Source organism: Ictidomys tridecemlineatus, chromosome 8 (assembly GCF_052094955.1).
Source record: "Ictidomys tridecemlineatus isolate mIctTri1 chromosome 8, mIctTri1.hap1, whole genome shotgun sequence".
NCBI lineage: Eukaryota > Metazoa > Chordata > Mammalia > Rodentia > Sciuridae > Ictidomys > Ictidomys tridecemlineatus.
This window is the reverse complement of record NC_135484.1, coordinates 6,628,231-6,650,846: the sequence shown is the minus strand read 5'-3', so window position 1 is coordinate 6,650,846 and position 22,616 is coordinate 6,628,231. Positions and strand designations below refer to the sequence as shown.

General features: G+C 45.5%; 1 protein-coding gene and 1 long non-coding RNA gene across 11 annotated transcripts in view; one reads left to right on the top strand and one right to left on the bottom strand.

Annotated features, from left to right (window-relative positions):
* Prkn (parkin RBR E3 ubiquitin protein ligase) overlaps positions 1–22,616 on the bottom strand; it is a 1,217,693-nt gene that overhangs the window by 165,358 nt on the left and 1,029,719 nt on the right. For 9 of the 10 annotated variants that reach the window (XM_078018778.1, XM_078018779.1, XM_078018774.1 and 6 more), the window contains 2 exons: positions 21,655–21,716; positions 947–1,096 (listed from right to left, as the gene is read on the bottom strand). In XM_078018778.1, the coding sequence (XP_077874904.1) occupies positions 947–1,096; positions 21,655–21,716 (212 nt within the window). Of the gene's footprint in view, positions 1–235; positions 659–946; positions 1,097–21,654; positions 21,717–22,616 lie in introns of those variants that run through there. The other variant, XM_078018781.1, reaches the window with a different exon arrangement.
* Positions 12,372–17,469, top strand: LOC110597771 (uncharacterized). Its single transcript, XR_002483541.3, has 3 exons — positions 12,372–12,534; positions 13,020–13,147; positions 15,307–17,469. It is a non-coding gene; the product is annotated as an uncharacterized LOC110597771 (long non-coding RNA).

The window sequence follows — 22,616 nt, the reverse complement described above, 5'->3', positions numbered from 1 at the left end:
CAGCCCAGGGTTTCACGAGTCCCATTGCACAAAAGGTACGGAGCTTTCCTAAGAACAACAGATGCTGAATTATGTGCAGGTGACTTAACAGGACTCCGCCAAAAATTAGGTGTGGGTAATATACACCTGCTACCTACATCCTTCCTCCACAAAGCTCCTCGTGAAGCTGCAATTTTAAAAGAAACGTTTCCCATCAAAATTCAACAGCATTTTCCAAGCACATATGCTTCCTTCCTTTTCCAGCCTGCGTGAAATTGAATATCAGGATTGTTGCCCATTTGCCATTCAACCTGTAATCTAGTGAATCTTTGATGGCTGGAGTTTTGCTTCTCTACCCCTCAACTGCCAACTTGTAGACAGAGACTCACTCAAAAAGCCAGCCAGGTCACATGCTTTGACCTTTGGGAACAAACATTTTCCACGTTTCTCATTCTTCCTCCCTAACAGGCATCATTAGCTTTGTTCATCTCTATTTAAAGTGAATTTTATGACACAATAACCTTTCAGGTTTTCCACATTAATCTTCATCTTATTTCTTGAAACACTTAGGCGAACAGTGTCCTACGGCAGCCCTCCTGGGGAATTTCCCTCCTTCACTCCAGCTACTTCAAGGCAATGCTGGAGAGAGAGGACAGTTCTGCTCTGAATCATACAAGCCCTGGTGGGAAAAAGTGGAAACGTCTGGCACAGTGGTACACAGGGTTTAGAATAAACATTTTGATAAGCAATTTAAACAGAAAATCTCAGTACAACTCCTTCCCAAATAAAAATATGTATTTTCTTATGTGGGGTCCTATGTGAGAATTTAAAACCCAATTTTCCTACATATCAGTTCAAAAATATCTCAGTCCAACAAGAAATTGAAAATAAAACATATAATGGTAGACCATTTGCAAAAGCCATCAAACACAAGACCCAACACCCCCTGGGTGCGGGCAGTACTCACCCCGCAGCCCAGGCCGTTGCCCGCTTCACAGGTGACCTTCCTCTGGCCTGCTTCGGGCAGGAGCCCGGCTCCACAGCCCGGGCGGGGGCACAGCACGCCCCCCATCTGCAGAACGCACTCTTCCGCACCATACTGCTGGTACCGGTTATACTGCAAGAGGACAAGGCAAGATGAGCTTTCAAAGTGGTCACATGTGCACTAGGAGGTACTGTTTCAGCCCAAGGTTGGTGGTGATTGAACCTGTGATTTCCTGCTTGACATGATTCCAGAAAAAACAAGAAAATAAAAACATGTGTGGGGGTCAGGGAGGGATGGGGGAGAGCAAGGAGTCCTCCAGTAAATTTTCCAGTTTGGTGTTTAATGAGACGGTATCCACCAATTGTATTTAAATAGTCTTATTCATATAAATTTTAAAGAATCGATGTGCATATTATAATGATTATGATACATCATTATCAATCTTATGAAGCAATGTATTTTCATGCTTCTTCTCTTTGACCTTGTAACTGCTGGTGACCCCTGTAATAGCCATGAGCATGCTCAGCTTCAACGAGAGGACTAAGTCAAGGAGCACCGTGTGCCTTTCATTGTTATTCTTACTTGTGAAGCAGGTTTTCTTTACCCCAATCCCATCTCAGTGGACCAAGCCTGGCACTCACACCCCCACCATGGTTTCCAACTCCCTCCCACCCAGCAGCCTCAACAGGACAGCATGGAGCCCAGGGCAGCCCCAGGCTCAGCCGCAGCCTCCCGCAGCACCAGGCCTGGAAGGGAGGATGGGAGGGGGTGTTGGGGGCGGGGGGCCACAGGGACACCAATGAATCAGAAAAGCACCGATGGTCAGTGCCTGTGTGTGTGCTGGTGTTTGCTGTGGTCTGGGGATGTCCCTTTCCTTCTCCCATGGCTGGCTGGGCAGTGGGTCTGCGACACCTCTCCTTCCCCAGCACAGGGGAGGCCCCCCAGGCCGGAGGATCCTCTCACCTCACCTGGCTGGAAGGAGACCTGCAGTGTGGGCCTGGAAAGTCCTGTCTTCTTTCTTTCCCTTTCCCTTCCTGAGACTCTGGAGGTCCCCTATTTGGGAGCCATGAGAAGGGGGTGAACCTGTCCCTCCCCACAGAAACTCCCTGAGGAGTGACTCAGTGACTCGGGACAGACCAAGGATGCTGACTGGCAGTGAGGCTCTGCAGGCCACGTGGAGTGGGCCAGGGTGGGGCCTCCCTCAGCACCACTCGGGGTGCCCCTGTGCCTTTCAGGTCCCTCCCTGTCTGGATCTCTCCTCTGTGGGTCATTTCTATCCCCCAATGTCCTTCCTGGGCACCAGACCTCATGCTCTTCCCGCAGGTCCTCCTTGGGCCAGAGGCCTGGGCTGCCCCCCCAAAGCCTGTGCCTCTAGAAAGTTCTCTCAACTACATACTCGGTTCAGTTCCCTTTACTGGTTTCTTTAGCTGCCGAGTAAAACCATCCTCCGTGGTATCGTTTTCAAGGTCTTCTTCATTGCAGTTCTAAACTATGTTCTCTTTACGTTCGGCAAGCTCATTATTCTCCAAACTCTGATCAAGTCAAATTGATTTGCTCAGCTACAAATGAATCTGGGCAGCATTGACAGCCTACTATGTGCCAAACATTACTGTGGATGTAGAGGATAAACACCTCTGTCCTCACCTACAAACCATAGCAATAAACACCCGAGAAGAAATACCTATAGTATTTTCAATGGTGATGTGTGAAGGAGAGTAACAGAGATTCAAGGGAAGATGGGGATCACACTTTTAAAGAGGTGGCTGAGAAATGCCTTATAAAGAAGATACATTGAAGCAAACATCTGGAGGAGACCACAGCACAAGCCCTATGCTCTCTGGGGAATGAGCTCCATAGAGGAACCAGACAAAGAAGGAAAGCCCTGGGGCTGTGATGTGCATGGTTAGGAGGCCCCGTGGCTGAGGCACAGCGAATAAGGGGAGATAACAGAGGGATAACAAGGAGAGCGTTTGTGGGAGCCAGGGTGTCCGGTCCCTGATGGCTGTTGTAAGAACTCCACTGTTATTCTGAAAGATACCAGAGCCACTGGACAGCTCTGAGCTTGGGAGACACATGACTTGAGTACTGTTTTGTTCAGAATGGACTTCAGAGGGCAAAGAGGATACAGGAAGCAGAGGTGCAGCAGAGGCATATGAGCATCTCACACATGAGACGATGGTGGCTTGACCCAGGGAGGTGGCAGTGGAGGTGGGAGTAGTGACTGAGTTTTGGATATATTTTGAAGGTAGAAATGGCAGAGTTTTCCTATAGATTGGATGGCTGGTGTGAGAGAGAAAGAGGAGTTCAGTATAATGTTTTCTCTGCGAAGAAGGGGGCTAAGGAAACAGGGAAGAGGAAGGAAGGATGACTGTTTGTGCATAGACACTGAGTGTCTCCAGGGAGTGGAGAAAAGAATCATTAATCATTATTTCCATCATGCTCATGTTCAGTCCAGCCTCTATTTCCTAGGTAAGTAAAAATGTTGGCCAGCTCATTGAATGGACGAGTTTGGAGTTTAGAAGAAAGGTCAAGTTGGCTGTAGGTACAATTTGAAGTTATCAGTCCTTTCCTCCGTTTTCAACTTTTCTGGTCCCAGGAAAGAAAGAGAGATGACCTGGCCAAGTTTCTTTGTACATGTTAATGAACCTTCCAACCATGGCATTTACTAGGAAAGAGGTCTTCCTGTGGCATTTCCAAGACTGTATGTGGTAAATAAATTAGAATCTGTGGATTTATAAAATAGGTCTCTCTTGAAAGTGTCATGAATTATGCAGTTATCAGGGGATGATATGAAGACATTTCATTAAATGATGAGTGATGAGACAGTTTATATAATTAAGAAATTACATGTTAGCGATTATTCCATGAATTTCTTAGAGCCCTTGAATATAAATCTTATTTAGAGGATATCTTAATATGCCAAAAAAGGATTTGAGGAACCACTTTGGTGACCTGGACTTCTTCATATTTTTCCTGTGCCTCTTAATTACTTACAATCTTGATATTATTAGTAATACTTGACACTAGGTTACATCTATGATTCTGGTATGTTAGGATTGAAAATGTGACTCTGTCATAAGCCATGAGACTGGACAAGATTGTCCAACCTCCTCAGGGAAGATGAGAAGAAGCTGACAAAGGACAATAGCACCTTCTGAGGTAGGTGGAAACCGGAAGGATGTGGGTGCCCTGAGAGCCAAGGGAGCCAAACATCTCAGGCAGGATGTGGTGATAAAGTGTCAAGGCTGCTGATAAGCCAATGGTGGAACACTGGGTAGAGTTAAAAATGTAACTGCAACAGCCCCAGAGTTGCGTCCTGGAGCCAAAAGACTCACCAGAGTGGACCAGGTCCCAATTAGAAGGGGCTGGGGGGCAGACAGGTTAAAATTGTGGACATCTACTCCAACAGTGAAAACAGAATTAACACTGTCAACATCGCACCTATGAGGGGGTCTCAATTTAGTTCACTCCCATACCCCTTTAGAATATGCACAGTTATTCAGTGAAGAGCAATGATGGAGTTTATATCCCACATGCTCTGTTTATATAACACTATTGCTGAATCTACAAGAAAGACCCCACTCTTGTGAGACCTACAGGAAAAGTGGGATTCTCAAGCCCTGACACAATACAAACTGTATGAAAATATACTGGTTACCACAAAAAACCCCCAAAAAACAAAAACGAAAACCAACCTAGCAAGGAAACTATACTATGAAAACCCCTTGGAAATATATAGAAAATTTCACAATAGCCTGATATCCCAGAATTCTTTCACAAGAGAGGTCTATTCCCTAAAAAGGCATGCATATAACAATGGAAGAGAGATCCATCCAAACAGATGCACAAAGTCCAGCATAGGAAAACAAAGAACATGAAGAAAACACAACATAACACTTCCTAAAGTTCATATTCACTAATAACTGACTCCAAAGATATTGAAGTGGATGAAATAATAGAGTTTTCAAAAGACTAGCAAAGTGATCAATAAATTCCAAGAGAACACAGAAAAAATAATTAAATAAAGAAGTCAGTATAGAAAATGAATGAGAAATTCAATAAGAAGATAGAGATACTGAAAAAGAATCAAACATAAATCATGGAAATGGAAAGCCAATTAATTGAATAAAATGTTCAGCTGAAAAATCTCTCTAATAGAGTAGACCACACAGAAGACAGAGTCTCAGACCTGGAAGACAAAGTGGCCAGCCTAGAACATTCAGACAGTATTGAAGAAAATAAAATAATTAGCCATGATCAAAATATATAAGATCTCTGAGACATTAAGAGATAAAATTTAAGAATAACTGGAATTGAAGAGGTTTGTGAAAAACAGGCTAATGGTATGGATAACCTCTTCAGGGAAATAATAGCAGAAAATTTCCCAAACCTTGCGAATGAGTTGGACCTCTAGATACAGGATGCATTCAGAACCCCAAATAGACAAAATAAAAAAAGAACCTTTCCACAATATACAGTAATCAAAATTCCTAGCATATGATACAAAGTTAAAACTTTAAAAGTCTCAAAAGAAAATAATCAGGTCACATTTAGAAGAAAAACAATCAGAATTTCTTATGATTTCTCAAAACTCTAAGATCCAGAAGGGACTAAAATGATGAGTTCCATTTCTTAAAAGTAAACAACTGTTGACCATGGGAGACAAGTAGGGAGAGAAAGGGAAAATACTGGGAAACATCATTAACAAATTATATTGTTATAACATGTGCAGGAATGTCTATATAACAGCAAATCCTACCATGATGTATAATTATAATGCAGCAATAAGAAATATGGAAAAAAGATGAGTTAAACTGAATATAAAGTCATGGGATTTCACTTTACTCCCACTGAATATCTTAAATATTTCACTTCCTGTTCTGTCATAAAGTGTTATGGAGAAGCCTAATAACAACATGTTGGGTTTCCCCCCTCTATTAATTAATTCATTTTGTACCTTGATGCCCAAAGGATTATTTTCTTTTCTTTGAAACCCAGGAATTGTATTAGAATATGTCTCCAGTTCACCAAAGTCAATAGAAGACAGAAAATAGTTAAAATCAGAGATGAAATTAAGAATAAAAATAATTCAAAGCATCAATCAAAGAAACAAAGAGTTGGTTTTTTAAAAGGATAAGCAAGATTGATAAATCCTTGGCCACACTAACCAAAATAAGGAGAGTAGGCTTATATAAAAAAATTAGAGTTGAAAAAGGAAATATCACCATAGACACTTCTGAAATCCAGAGGATCATCAGAAACTATTTTGAAAATTTATACTCTAATAAGCTAGAAGACCTTGAAGATATTGACATATTCCTAGAGACACATGATATACTTAAATTGAACTATGAGGATATAAAAAATTTAAACAGATCAATATCAAATAATGAAATTGAAGAGCTATCAAAGTCCTTCCACCAAAGAAAAGCCCAGGACCAGATAGATTTTCAGCTGAGTTCTACCAGATTTTAAAGGAGAACTAAAACCAATCCTCCTCAAATTATTCCATGAAGTATAAAAGGATAGAACACTGCCAAATTATCAGCCACTATCACCCTGATGTGAGAACCAGATAGAGACACATCAAAGAAAGAAAACTTTAGGCTGATATCCTTAATCAACACAGATGCAAAAATTATTTTAAAAAAATTCTTAATAAAATATTGGCAAACCATAGATAAAAACACATTAAAATGATAGTACACCATGATAAAATGGGTTTCAGTCCAGGGATGCAAGTTTGGTTCAACATAGGCAAACCATTAGATGTAAGTTACCACATAAATAGAATTAAGGAAAAGAATTACATAATTTTCTCAATAGATGCAGAAAAATCACTTGACAAAGACCAATACCTATTTACATTAAAAACATTAGAGAGAAACTAGAGATAGAGGGGATTTGCCTCAACATTGGAAAGAGTGTATATGACAAACTCAAGGAAAACATCTTGTTGAACCAAGAAAAACTAAAAGCACTTCCTCTGTGGACAGGAACAAGACAAGGATGCCCACTTTCACCACTGCTATTCAACCTAGTCCTTGAAATTCTCTCCAGAGCAATCAGGCAAAAAAGGAAATTAAAGGAATGCAAAAAGGAAAAGAAGAGATCATTTTTTTTTTCTGGTTGCTGATGACACAATTTGATATTTAGAAGACTAAAAAAACTTCACCAGAAGATTTCTAGAGTTGATAAACAAAGTTAGTAATGTAATAGGATACAAAATCAATATTAAAAAATCAATTATTTCCCTATACTCCAACAATGAATCTGCTGAAAAAGAAATTAGGCATATTCTCCCATTCATAAAAACTTCAATAAATAAAATACTTGAGGATTAATCTAACTAAGGATGTGAAGGACATTCACAATAAAATTATGGAACACTGAAGAAACAAATTGGGGAAGACCATGAAGATGAAAAATCTCCAATATAATTAGATAGGTATACTTAATATCATCAAAATATCCAAACTAAAAAAGTGTTATACAGATTTGATGAAATTCCATCAAAATACCAATAGCATTCTTCTCAGAACTAGAAAATGTCATTCTAAAATTCATTTGGAAAAATAAGAGATGCAGAAAGTAATTCTGAGCAAAAAGAATAATGCCTGAGGCATCACAAAACCAGACCTCAACTCATTCTACAGAGCAATGGTAACGTAAAGAGCGTGGCCCTGGCACCAAGGCAGACATGAAAACCAAGGGACTAGATGACACAGAGACAAACCCACAGAAATAGTCACCTGATACTAGACAGTAACTATCTCTGTGCCAAGAACATACGTTGGAGGAAACAGAGCCTTTTTAAAACACGGTGCTGGGAAATCTGGAAATCCATATGTGGAAGAATGAAGCTTAACCTCTATCTCACCCTGCACAAAAGTCAACTCGAAGGATTAGACCAGAAACTCTGAACTGCAGGAAGAAAATGTAGGGCCAACACTCCAATGTTTGGCCTGGCTCATTAATAAGACTCCCAGAGCACAAAAAATAAAACCCAAGATTAATAAGTGGATGGCATCAATTAAAAAGCTTCTACACAGGAAAGAAAACAAGAGTGTGAAGAGAAGCCTTGGGAAGGGGAGAGATGTCTGCCACCTGATCTTCCCATAGGGCATTAATATCCAGACTACATAAAAACTACTCAAAAAACACCCAAACTCAAATAATCCATTAACATATGGGAAAAAGAACTAATCAGACACTCCTTAAAATAAGAAATACAAATGGCCAACAAATATATTAAAAAAGCTCAACATCTCTATCAAAAAATTCCAAATCAAAACTACACTGAGATTTCATCTCACCCTGGTCAGATTGGCAGTTACCATGAATACAAATAATAAGTATTGGAGAGGATGTGGAGAAAAAGGGGCACTCATACATTGTTGGTTGGACTGCAAATCTGTGCAACCACTCTGGAAAGCAGAAACAGTAGGAATAGAACCACCATGTGTCACAGCTACCTCACTCCTTCTTATATATCCAAAAGACCTAAAATCAGCGTACTGTAGGGATCAATGTTTATAGCAGCAAAATTCACAATAGCTAACCTAGGAACCAATCTAGGTGCCCTTCAACAAAAGAATGGATAAAGAAAATGTGGTATATGTACCCAATGGAGTATTACTTAGTTATAAAAAAGAATTAAATAAGGACTTGCTAATACATAGATGGAACTGGATACTATCATGCTAAGTGAAATAAGCCAGATTGCCCAAATCAAAAGTTTAATGTTTTCTCTGATATGTGGAGGCTAGTCCAAAACGGGAGTAGGGTGGAATTGAGGGTATTCCATCAAAATAGACAAATATTGGAAGAGTAGATGAAGGGACTGAGGAAGAGGTAGGAGAGACTGGGTAAGGGAAGAAGAGTGGAATTAATCTCACCTAACTTTCCTATGTGCATACATGAATATACCATAGTGAATCTCACCGTCAAGTATATCCACAAGCCATTAACTAAAAACCAGCCAACCAGCCAACCAACCAACCACAACAAACAACCCCCACACCACTGTAAGTAAGTAGCTGAAAGATGAGTGGAGTAGAGGGAAGGGAACAGGCAGGAGAAGGGGAGGGGAAGGGGAAGTAGAATCAGAGCAAATTACATGCCATGTTTTTATAATTAGGTAAAAATGAATCCTAATGTTATATTTAATGAAAAAGAACCAATAAAGAGAAAAGAGGGATATGCCTTGGAATCCGTCACCTTTGGGTCAGTCCACAAGCCTACTAGGCGGACGGCTGTGTTGAAGTTGATTTTTAGCGTTTGCTCTGTTCTCTTGCTTTGATGAGTTTCTTCATTGGATCTTCTTTATCTGATTTCTAAATCCATTGGCTCTCTCAAATCTTCTAATTCGTACTTGTTTTTCAGAAGTTTGTCCTTTTCCCTTTTGTTTCTGTTAAGACCGTCTTTTGTACTTATTTCCACTCATAACAGCAGCTCACTTTGAAGCAGCTCTGAACAGTAGTTTTACTTTTCCTCCGTCTTGTGGCTCTTCTTTCATATCCTGTTCTCCATTCTCTGTATCCTTTTAAGAACTTTTTATGGGATTTCACTTCACTTCTTTTCTGTTAGGGCTGCTCAGTTGTCCATGAAATCTTGCTCAGTTGTAGCTGAAATTAATTTTCCTGGAACTTCACAAAGAGGTAGGACTCTGGAGAAGCTTCTAGGGCGGCTTTCCCTATTCTGGTGATTTGGGGCAGTGTTCAAAATTACATGGGCTCACTTTCTGCAGCTTCCCAACTCTGGACCTCACTTTTAAAAAAAAAATTTTAGTCATAGATGAACACAATACCTTTATTTTATTTATTTATTTTTATGTGGTGCTGAGGATGGAACCCAGTGCCTTACACGTGGTAGGCGAGCGCTCCACCACTGAGCCCTAGCCCCAGCCCCATGGTTTCTCACTTTTAATTGGAATTTCTATTTTCTTTTTTACTATTAACTATTCTAAGAAAATTTCTTCTTGGTGTGGGATGTTGTCCTGAGGGGTTTCTTTGGCTGATCAAATTGTTTGACTCTTTGGGTCCTGAAATGCTCCAGTCCTTTTTAGCCTTTTGAAGATTCTCTGCACGCACCTCACATCCCTTTACCTATTAACATGCCCTGAACTTGGCATAATATCTTGTCAATAGCTGGTATACAATAACTGTAGAATGGATGAATAAATGCCATTAGGTTTTACTTAGTTAAGGAATTCTAACAAAATAATGGCAATGGGAATTAATAATAGAGGGATTCAGAATGTTTTTACCTACATAAATATTTTATATTAATTGCTCCTGGGCTGGGGCTGGGTCTCAGTGGTAGAGCTCTGGCCTAGCATGTGTGAGGTACTGGGTTTGATCCTCAGCACCACAGAAAAATAGATAAACAAATAGATAGATAGATAAATAAATAAAGGTATTGTGCCCATCTACAACTAAAAGATATAAAAGAAATAAAATAAGTTGCCCCCATAACTGACAACTAATCATTTATCTGTTTGATTTACTTGGCTTTACTACTCTCTAGGAAGAAGTTAAGGAATGGACAAAGTCCAATGAGACTTCGTACATCTTGCTGACTTCATTCATAATGGTTGAAATGCTAGTGGAATTTGTAGAACTAATATCCATTAGTTAAAGAATTTGTTAGTAAGGACTATTGCATTTATTTTGTTTGTGATAAAAGAGCATTTGCGCATGCGATTCTTTTTCCAAGGGGAGACAAATATGTTAACATGTGCATCTGGTGATTTCTGATGATTCAAAAGCACACACAATGTCTGAAAGGTGCCTTCTGAAAGAATACCATTTTTAAATATTGTGAAATTAAAAACAAAAACCTTTTGGCCTAGAATAAATATTGTGCTAGAATCTGTAGAAATGATTTAGACAAGTAATCACATGGCATTAGCAAAAATCCTCCTTTAGTTTCCTTCCAAGCTTTGACCCATATTTCCATAGACTCCTTTTAACCACACACTGCAACAAAAACGCAGTTCACTGCAAGCATGCCACTGAGCACTTCTTGAAGAGTTGTGACAAATTAGCACCAAGCAGAAGGGAACATCTGTATTTACCTCAGTGTACATCATGCAGCCGTGGTAAAGGGATTGATGGATGGGCTCCGACTGGTAGAAAGGAACAAACATTGTTCTTTTGCTATTACTTCTATTTCCAGGGCCTTTTCACTTATCAGTATTGGATAGCATTTTACAAACAGAACCAACTTGGAAGAATACGGTCTATGTGGAATCCGTTCTCAAGTGAGCTCAAAGCAGATAATTAGCCAAAATCACTTAAGCATCATTTTCCTTTGGAATACTCTGTGTGTGTGTGTGTGTGTGTGTGTGTGTGAGAGAGAGAGAGAGAGAGAGAGGGAGGGAGAGGGGAGGGAGAGAATGTGTGTGCATGGATGCATATGTAGGATAATATTAACCTGTCAAACTATTATTTAAACTTTGATCAAACCTAGTTTGTACAATTTTAGGTTTGCTTTCATAAAGTGGATAATCTACAGATAACTAAAATTATTTAGAATTGTCTATATAACATTTGCAAACATTTTTGAAAATAAACATCAAAAGATACAAAAGATACTACTCTGCACTTGGAATAATTATAAAAATCTTCCTCTTGTATTTCATCAGATTAGAGTGAAAAATACATGGTTACTATGCTCTACCTAGGTAAAATCTTGACTCATTGCATGCTTTATATTTTATTTATTTCAGGAGTAAATTATTCCATCTTTATGTGCGCATGTTCATAGATTCTCTTAAGACTAGGAAACATTCATTTTAAAGTACAGAATTCATAGATTCTTCCATAAATTCATGTTTTAGGAATCTAAATAATGAGTCATGGGAGAATATAATGAACGAGGTGCTGTTTTTTTGTTGGCCTGAAGGTAGGTAGCAGACTTGGCTGGGGAGAATATCATTCTGTAATGAAGCAGGGGTCACTAGTTCAAGCCCCACAGGGGCCAGGCAGCTTCCCCTCTCCTGTGGCCACTGGCTGCAAATCAAGCCCAACACAGGAACACGGGTGGTCACCTGCGGGTCCTGCTGGGCAGGGAGGAACTGTGCCTCACACACCCTCTCCTGTAGGAGGGTCACCTGGCTTCCCGGGCTGTGTCATTTGTATGCTTTCATAGGAAAAGGAAGCAGGAAGGAATCTAAAATCTAAAACGGCAAAAAAAAAAAGAAAGAAATTGAAGTACAGGGAAATTAAGTAAAACTAAAACCTGGGAAAGCTGGCAAATGTCTCTCAAAACGAGTCACAGCTTGTCAGCAGTCCAGGAGGGGCTGGCCCCTCTGAGTCCTTGGAGCCGGGGACAGGGGGTTTGTACTGCCTGGTGTTCTCCAGAGCATCCTCTTGGGGGCACTCAGGGACAGCGCTTGGCCTCCCTTGTCTGCCCCCGGAATTCTGGCTTCCCTTAACTCTGAGCCCAAAGCACCTGGGTTCCGGGGCCTCTCCCTCAATCTCCAGGGAGCACAGAAGCCCTGAGCAGAGCCGCTGCCCCCGAGGGACTGTGCGGAGCCCACAGCTGTGCCAAGGCGGTGCCCACTCGTGAGTGCTTCCCACCCCCAGGCAGAGGATGAGACTGCGGGGTTGCACAGAAGCAGGATCTGTGGCTGAGGGCCAGCGTAGGACCAAGACCCAGTCGGAACTCAGCTGGCTCCAGAGGCCCCCCACAGTGCCCCCGACCTCCACCCCCCTTTTTTTAAATTCTCTCTCTCTCTCTCTCTCTCTCTCTCTCTCTCTCTCTCTCACACACACACACACACACACACACATACACACACAGCAAAAAAATTCATTTGCTTTTCCTTGGCCACAAATTAGAAACTAATGAAAACCAGATTATTACAGACCTTCCTCTTTGGGTTGAAAAAATCTGAACAAGTCTACAGAGGAGCTAGGTTGGGTTGAAAATATTTCTGTTTCCTATATGGACAATGTCCTAGCCCTTGTGTGTACTAGAATTTCTTTTTTCTAAAACAATTACTCCTCAAATTGTCAGTAATCGTCATCTCATTTTTCTTTATTTGCAGGTTGTTTGCCCGAGAGTGTTAGTGGCCGTCTCTGCGGCGGCAGCTCCTGTCGCACCGCTGTTTTTATTTTCTGTTCCATGGCTAATAATGTTCTTTTCATCCCTGGACATCTGTCGGCCTCTGATGAAGTGAGTTGGCTGGAGAAAGGGCTGGACTTTGCTCACTGCCTGGGAAAAACAATCATTTGAGGGAGAAATCAAATGCACGATGGGAACAGATCAAACGGCACCTAAAAAATAATTGGAGCTGCAGACGCACCCTGGGTTGCAATTTAGGAAGCCCGTTGCAGAAGCCGTGATGCCAGAAAGTAGCCCGACTTCCAGGGCTTGTGGAATCTTCTGGAAGGAGGTGCAAGCCAACTGGCCTCTGTGTCCCTGTCGCTGATGGGGCACAGCTGTCCTGCAAGGGGAGGCTGAGGGCATGTACCCTGCTAGCCCAGGGAACTTGGGGAGAGCGGGAGCCAGAGCTTAATGCTCTCTGTCCTCAGGGGCTGTGGCAGCCAGCAGGGCCGAGAGGGGCGCGGCCATTAGTCCTTCACTGCAGTCCCGGGTCCGTGGGTCCAAGAACCTCGCCCTCTAGTGAAATGGAGTCTGCATCTGACTTCTTGAAAGTAGTGGGTCCTCACCACCTGCCCCTCCTCTGTCTCCCTGGGACTTTCCCCCTCCTCGGCACTTTCACGCCCCTCCCTTCTGTTGTGGGTGAAACTCTTCACCCAGTCCTGACACAGGGCTGCAGGTTTCCAGGTGATTCTGAGGCCCGTGGAGGGGAACAGCAACCTCCCGTCTTTGGTGTGAGATTACGGGAGGGGCAATGAACTGCTAGTTCCTCTGAACACTTAAGGAGCTGATTAGAATTTGGGTGACCCAAATAGCTTGTAAAAATGTTTTTTGGATTGGATTAGGTAACATTACGTTTATAACGATCTGGAACTTTGACATGCATCAGCCTATAATGCTGAGGAAACCTATTATGGTTTGGCTGTGAGGTGTCCCTCCAAAATGCTTATGTTAATGCAGGAATATTCAAAGGCGAAGTGATCAGGCTGTGGGAGCTATAACCTGATCAGTCCAAGCTAGTTTGAAGGGTCTGGGAGGTAACTGTGGGCAGGTGGGATGGCTGGAGAAGGGGGTCACTGGAGGGTCTGGGAGGTAACTGTGGGCAGGTGGGATGTGGCTGGAGAAGGGGTCACTGAAGGGTCTGGGAGGTAACTGTGGGCAGGTGGGATGTGGCTGGAGAAGGGGGTCACTGGAGGGTCTGGGAGGTAACTGTGGGCAGGTGGGATGTGGCTGGAGAAGGGGGTCACTGGAGGGTCTGGGAGGTAACTGTGGGCAGGTGGGATGTGGCTAGAGAAGGGAGTCACTGGGGGTGGTCCCTGGAAGGCTGCATCTTCCCTGCGGCCCCTTCCCTCTCTCTGTGCTTCCTGACCCCACCGTGAGCGGACATCTTTCCTCCCCTGGTCCTTTCTGTCATGCTGTGCTGCCTCACCCTGGGCCCAGAGCAACGGAGTCAGCCAGGCATGGGCTGAGACCCCTGAAACTGTGAGCCCCGAATAAAATTTTCCTCCTCTAGGTTGTTCTTCTCTGATATCTTGTTCACAGCAACACAAAAGTGGACTAAGACCTTTGGGATGAAGGCTCCTGATGCTAAGAGTCACACCTGAGAGGAGAAGAGCCAGGTGGCCAGATTGTGTCCCTGCCTCCCTGCCAAGGTCAAGGGAACACGCCCCGCCTCACAGCCCTGTTCCCTCCCAGCCAGCCTCCCCGCACTCTTCTCACCCAAACGCTCCGTCCCCTGTGGGGCTGGACGTCCCCAGCACCGACCAGTTTCTACTCCTCCCTTTCCTAGTGTTTCTCTCTGAGTTAAAAAGAAACTATCTCCCTTGCAGATCTGAGACAGGGCTGCCTTCAGTTTCGCCTACACATATTTGGAGGCCAGAGGCTTGTCTCCTGTCTCCTCAGCCCTCAGTCCCCCTCTCTGGAGCCGGTGCTGCCTGGCTGCTCACCTCCCTCTCCTCCCTGAAGCCCCAGGGTCTCCACCCAGCCCCTCGCTCTTGGGAGAGCAGCTCCCAGCTCAGTCTCCACCTGGGCTCCTGTTTCCATGGCCATTCTGGGGCCTGGGCGCCTCCACCTCTCCTCCTGCTCGTCCAGTCTAACCTTCTCATCTCCTACGACCTTCGCCTTTTCCACTCTATGGCTCCTCCTCAGGCCTATCATCCTGAGAAACCGCATTACCTCCGAAACCCCAGTTCTGAACCTTCTCATTCTAACTCCCGTCTCTATCTCTCCAGAACTCTGTCCAGCGGTGGACACTGCTGAACTCTTTGACTTCTTCTCATCAACTGATCCAGCCTTTCTCCCTGGCCACCGCTGTCTTCAAGTTTACCTTCCTTCCTGGTCTGCACAGACTCCATGATCCACCACATACACAGGACCTGGGAAGATCTCCAAGGTCCTCTGCATCTGTCACTGGCACAAACCACACTTGGAAACCCTGCCTCCACCTTCCTTGGGCAGATCCCTGGCCCTGAATGCAGATGACAGTAGATTCTCCATCACTAGACACGCTTTCTCAACTGCTGATCAGATTTCAAATGGGCACGTGCAGCTACCTCATGATTTATCGCACTTCTCCAGTGGCATGATTCCTCTCTTTTCTTGCCAAATCGCTCACATCCCATCTCCCTCCTGTTTTCATCTGCACAAGCTACTTCACGGTTGGCTCAGGACAGGAGCCATGAATGATGTTCTTGTTTATGCAGCAAATATTTACCAACCATCCTGTACGTGTGAAGCCCTCTTTAAGGAAGGGTGACACGCAGTGGAGAAGGTGCCTGCGTTCGTGGAGCCGTGGAGCCATGGAGCCATGGCGTGGAGGAGCCCACCTCTCACGGCGAAGACAGCTGCCCTGCTCCCGCTGAGCCCCCATCCCTCCGGCAGTCCTGGGTGCAAGCCCTGCTCAAAGCCTCTCCCTTTCTTCAGCAATCGTCTTTCTCTCCTGAGTCACCAAGAAACCCATCTCTGTTGCTCCTGCCAGTGAGCAGAACAAGCTCCAGCCTTTGCAATGTCGGAAGAACCCCCCTCCACGGCCACGTTTCCCACTCCTCTTCCTACCAAAACTTCAGGAGGAGCCGACTCCCCTCTGTTCACGCTTCATTCCGTGAGAATCTGCCTCCATCTCCAAGGACTCCTCCAAAGTAGGGTCGCCGTGATCTGTCTGTCTTCACAGGCAAAGGGCACTGTTCTGACCTCGTCCTTCCAGCTTCTCCACTCCAAACCCATGCCTTCCTTCCGGCAGGGCTTCCTCTCCTGCTTCTTCAACACCTCACAGCTCCGGGTCTTCCCCTCCTTGCTGGGTGCCCGTGCTGGCTGCCACCCTCCTGCTCAGCTCCCAAAGGCTGGTGGCTCCTCAGGGGATGTGCATTATGGTTCCTTCCTTCTTATGTTCTCTGTCCATCTTGTGGATTTGTACCACCCCCCTGCTGAGGACTCTGCATTTATCTCTCCACCTCTGACCTCTGACCTCCCCCCCCCACCCCCTGTGCTCCAATTCACCAACTTAGCTCAATGCTTCAGGCACATCAGACGCACTCAGAAGTGGACCCTGTGTTCCCTGCCTCTGTTCTCCCCTTTCTACCATTTCGCCCGTCTCAGTAAAGCAGAACTTTGTTTCCCTGACCCCCTGCCAATCAGTGACCGAATCCTTTAATTTTACCCTGAGTGGTCACTTCTGGCTGTCCCCGCTTCCAGCCTTTTAGTGCACATCATCTCCATGTTGCAGGGAGACTGGTGGTCTTTAAAGGGTAATTTCTGTAACATCAGTATCCTGCTTAAACCTCCAAGGACCGCCCATTGGACTTAGAATAAAACCCCAGGTGCTGACCATGGCCTCTGTGCCATGTTTTCTAAGCACACTGGTCGTGTTCAGTGGCATAGGCCAGGCTCCTCTTTGACATGTGCTTTGTTCTCTTCTCTCCTCCTGTTACCTGGGATTGCTCAGTAGTTGGTATCTCCTGGATCTTTGGCCTCAGGGTTTCTTGACTCCTTTTCCAAAGCAGGGGACACCTCAGCCACCATGTTTCCACCATGTTTCTCTCATGATTAGTCCTTGTGATTTCCTGTGTACTATTTAGACCAACAACAGTACAAACAGGTGTTCAGCACATTTGTTGGAGGAATGAAGATCATTTTCTGAAAACCATCAGGGAGGTCAGTGTGAAGGGTGGCCCCTCTGAAAGCGCCAAACCTCACGGCCTTCGCGGGATCACGTGCGTTCTTAGGCTCACCCAGGACTTTGGGGTGGCTTGACTTATCTGTGATGTGTTCATAACTTTGCCATATAGTTTGGAGAAAGAGGTGAAGATGCGTTATGAATGTGAATTGTCAACACAAAGAATCTTCTCAGAGTCAGGGATAAGAAGCTAAAATAAATGTATCATTTTAAATTCCATAGATTTTGAATTTTATTTTATAAGTTAAGAGTTTATAATATTTAATGATTTATCTTTAAACCAATGTCAAAAAATCAAATCAGTCTTGATCAAAATCAAGATCAATAAAAATGGAAAATAATCACCTATAAAGAAATCAGGTAGCTGGCGTTTGCCTCTACCATCCAGCAATGAATTCAGTGATTAACCAGTATCTGTGTGGTTTTTATAAATCCGTTTTCTACATGAACATGACACTAACTTTGATATCTATTTTGTTGTTAGTACTTCAATTTATTGGTGGGGGGCAAACAGTATTTAAAATCAGAAATATTTTAGTGGAGCACGATATTCACAGCTTACCTTGCAGCCCTATTTATTTACAATAATTCTGAGAGATAGTTGAACAGTGCTCTTCTTTTTATGCAAAAGGAAAAGCCACTTATTGAGACAAAAATGAATTGTCAAGGATATTTTTTTTACAACTTACATTAATATAAAAATGTAATATAGCTGCCTCTAGCGCTCAGTGAGGCCTGGGTTTCGCCAGTGACTGCCCACGCCCACAGCAGGAGAGGGGTGCTGGAGCCTTCTGCTTCCTCTCCACACGGCCATCTGCCTGGAGGCCTCTGGGTCTTGCAATGCATCATCAGGATATAAATATCCTGCCATGTCCTGTTTTATGTCAGCTACCAATGGAGTCCCTGACACTTGTGCCAACTCTCCAGGATGACCCCACACCCACAAATGCCTCTGTGCATCACTTCCCCGCCCCCCATTTTTCACTTGTCCTCCCCCTGATCCCCTGGTCCCATGTTGGGGGAGCTCCTGGGCAGCTGGCAGTGACCGCCCTGGGACTGCCGTCGACCTCCTCCTGGTTGTCCTTACATTCTTTGCTAACTGAAACGGACTGGCACCTGAGGACACGGCTCCCCCTGCAGTCCTGGGAAGTCTTGCTGTTGTACTCTTTATGCCACTAAGCACTTCTCAGCCGTTTACCACGTAGGACGTCTTTCTTCTGCACCTTCTAGACACCTCTACCTTTCAGATTCAAGCCATCAGGCCACGCTGCACTCTAAGTCTCCTTTTGCTGTCAGCTGCTGGTACCCCCCACTGTCCCCTACACCTTCAGTTCTTGGCTCACCATAACTCCACGTTTGCTCCAGTGAGGGTTCCGAGTGAGCTCAGTGTCTGCATGGGTGATTCCTCCAGCACCCTGGTTTCTCAAGTTCATGACCTCTACTTCAGTCATCATGTCCTTCATCCTAGCTAAGGTCCAACATCCCTGGACCTGGTCATTGCTGACCGTGGCCCTCCTTACACACCCTTAATTTCAAGTTTCACATTTTCTGGCTAGTACCTATTGTTTCAACTAGTCTCTTCTAATACCAAACTCCAAACATTCCCTGAACCCACTGGGATCTGTAACTGATTGCCCCCCCATTCTTTCTCAAGGCTCTGCCTGCCCAGCTGAAATCTCATGGGCCATCATTATAATCACTCCCTGGGGTCCACCCTTCCCTTTGTGCACTCTTACTTTGCTATACTTGGATGGCAGAACCTGATGCTGGTTAAATCTGCACCCACCGCGGTTGAATGTGACAGCAAAACATCAGGCTATTGATCTTCCTCCTGATCCATCCATTTCCCAAATTTATTCAGTACCATCCTCCCCGATGACCTTGACTGCCCTTCCTCCCTCGGTAAACCCTTTCCCTGTCCTCACTCAGCTGATGGCCTAGCTCACTGTTTCACAGAGAAAAGAGAAGCCCAGCCCAGGTCTGTGCAGGATCCACCCCAGCTCCCACGCTGCGCCTCCTGTGCCCACACGCTGCCTTCCTGCTGCTGCCAGGGGCGAGGCCTGCCCTCTCCTCTGAGGCCAGGCCTGTGGCCCGGAGGAGACATTGCTTCTCTTTTGCGTCTGCAATCTCTCTGTTCCTCTACCAAATCACCCTTCAGGACATAATGTGCTGTAATTGTGCCATTAAGAAGTCAGTTTGGCGGCTGTGAGTTTAGCTCAGTGGTAGAGCGCTCACCTAGCATGCAGGAGGCCCAGGGCTTGATTCCCAGTATTTAAAAAGAAAAAAAGCAAATTTCCTTGATCCCACATCCCACCCACAGCTCCCTCATTCCTTTACAGCTAAATTCCTAAAAAAGAAAAAAATAGTCGTCTGCATTTGCTGCCTCCTGTTCCTCTTCTCCCCGGCACGTGAGCCCATTCCAGGGAGGATTCGCCCCCGCCAGCCTGCCAATGGCAAGCCCACGGTGCCCAGTGGTCCAGGCCACCAGTGACCTCCACTTGCAAATTCCAGGCCTCCTTCCAGGCTGGTCCCACTGGATGAGCATGGGGCACGGCTGCCTCTCCTCCCCGAGGCGCTGGCCTCCTGGCTGCAAGTTGGTGGCGGTTGCCTGGGTTTGGTTCCGCCTGCCACAGCCCTGCGCGCAGCTGGCCCTCTTTCCACTCCCCTTCTACAGCTCGTCCTCTTGCTTAGCGTCCCCAGCCCGTCACCCTGGGCCAGGACTGTTTGAAGAGGCCAGGCACGTGGTCCCTCCAGGCAATCTGCACCGCCCTCTCCTCTCTCTGGAAATCTCCTTTCCCAGCTGGTGCCACGATGTTTCCCTTGGCCCTTCCGGTCATTTGTCCCTACCACCTGAGTGGTGACCCTTCCCCTGACCACCTCAGGGAATGTCCCCTGCTCCCCCGCATCTCAGCTCTCTCGGTCCTTGCTTCTCCACGGCGGTGCTGAGCAGTGTAGAACACAGCAGAGCCTTCCCCGCTAGAACAGGAGTCTGGGGGGACTTCTTCACCCCTCTGTCCCTGTACCCAGATCAGACCGCTGGCCCAATGCCCTACCCCGCGCCACATCCCCAGCTTGATGGAGCTTGTGTTTGCAGGACCGTTTAGGCCTGTTCTTCCCAGAGCTCACAGTGTGGGAGAGGAAGGGGGCAAACAGCAGCTGGCCAGCCCAAGGCCAAGGACGTCGTCCCAGCCTTTGACCCTTCCAGCTCCTTCCTGGCTGTAGGCTCGTGTTGGAAACTGGCAGCCATTCTTCAGCACGCCCACACAGACAAAAGCACGAACAAATGAAGACTCACGGACAAAACTGGGCCGCCATGACCCCACTTGCACGCCGTCTGGTCACCGTAGGCGGAGAGAATCGTTGCCAGTAAAATTCGGTGACAAAAGTGTAAGATAGGTCAACAGACACAAGTCCTACCACTTGGTGTAAGTATTCAAGAGTAAACTAACCACCTGACCCCTAATGCAGAGCCCCTAATTCCACACGAGGATGAAGAGATGCACAGTTGTCCTTCAGTATCCATGCAGGATTGATTCCAGGACTCCAGGGCAGGGTTTAAACTCAGGGGTGCTTAACCACTGAGGATCATCCCCAGCCATTTATGTTTTATTTCAAGACAGGGCCTTGCTAAATTGTTGAGGCTGGCTTTGAACTTTCAATCCTCCTGCCTCAGCCTCCTGAGTCTCTGGGATTATAGGTGTGCCCCCTGCATCTAGCTCATTTTATTTTTGATTGCTATTTATTTTTCCCAAAATATTTTCAATCTGTGGTTGGTTGACTCTGCAGACGTGGAAGCTATGGCCATGTATAATCAATTTTTTTAAGTAGTAAAAAGTATACACATGTGTACATACACATCCACTTAGCACCCTAAAGTATTTTCTTAGTGCCTCTATTTTAAAACTGGTGTTCCTTACTAAGCACAACAGAGCACTGAAATAATCTGTCCTTTAAGGGGCCATCCTCTGTAGGTCACATGCACACACCCACACAGGAAGGGGCTGCTGTAAAACACAGTTGACGCACACAAAGGACGGAGATCTGGTGAAAGGAACTTGCACGTGCACCCAGATGTCACATCGGAAATGTCTGTGACTATTGATTCCTAAGGCATGATTCATCTCCGCATTTATTTGTTTGCTCATCTGCCACTATGCAGAGCCTGCTCAAGGCTCAAGTCTTGAGATGAAATGCTCTGGCAGATAGCAGATGTACCAATTAATAACCTGTCAGGTCTGATGGATAGAAGAGGAGAGAAGCACCCCGCACATCTCCAGCCTGGCTTCCTCCCCCGCTCAGGGCGCCCTGGGTCAGGAGACACGCTAGGCCTCCCTGCAGGGAGCCCAAACTGTCTCATTAGCGTCTATCTTTCGTGACACAGGATGCAGCTTTGGAGAGGGTAACTCACCTGCTCTTCTCCAAGAATCCTGAAGTGGTGGAGCTCTTTAATCAAGGAGTTGGGACAGCCAGCTGTTGGGAAGAAGAATTAATCACAAAAATGTCATTTGCATTCCGTGCACTAGAATGTTCTTCCACACAGTTATGACAGTCGACAACCGGGGCTGATGTCTGGGAGGGTGAAGTGTGTCCCTGAGAACACCTGTCTAACCAGCCACAGAGAGGCGCATCTTCAAAGGAGCTGTGGCCCCAGCCCGGCTGTAGCTCTGCCTCTTCGGGACAGGCTGCGTGAGGCTCTGGCACTGCCTGACTCTTCTCTCCTCTCCATGTGACCTGCACAGTGTGGGGCCTGGGGATATCATGCCATTTCTGGTCCTTGAAACATTCCCAATGTGTCCCTTGTTCCTCATGCGGAATCAGGATTTGTGGGCCCAGTAAGATCAATAAGTGCAGGTTCTCACTTGTTGATCTTACTGGGTTTCCACCCTTAGGGCCAGGGTCCTGCTCGCTGAGTTGAGAAGCTGGGCATGCTGGCTTGGCAGGATTCCCTGAGCCTGTGACCTCACCTGGTCTCACAGGAGGCCACGTCAAGACCCGTGGGATCCCACACTCGAGTCTGGGAAGGTCCTTCTGGAAGGACTTGGGGAGAGCCCTGTGGCCGCCTGTTGCCTGTCACTCTCGAGCTCTGCCAGTCCAGCCCTGCCTCTCCAGGCCTTCCTCATGTCCTTTCCTCAGTTGTAAAGTGAAGGAGCCACCTGAGTCAATCACACGTAAACTCACATTCACAGACGCATGAATTTGTAAATGCTTGATATCAAGGAGCATGTGCTCCATCTGTCTTTTTAACAGAATTATCCCTCAGTGTTAGGTCACCTCTGTACTTTGAACTCTAGAAACAAAATTGACATAAAACCCCGCTTCTCTGAGAGGAGACCTGTGCACTGCGTGACCTGCCGAAGGCTCTGTCAAGGA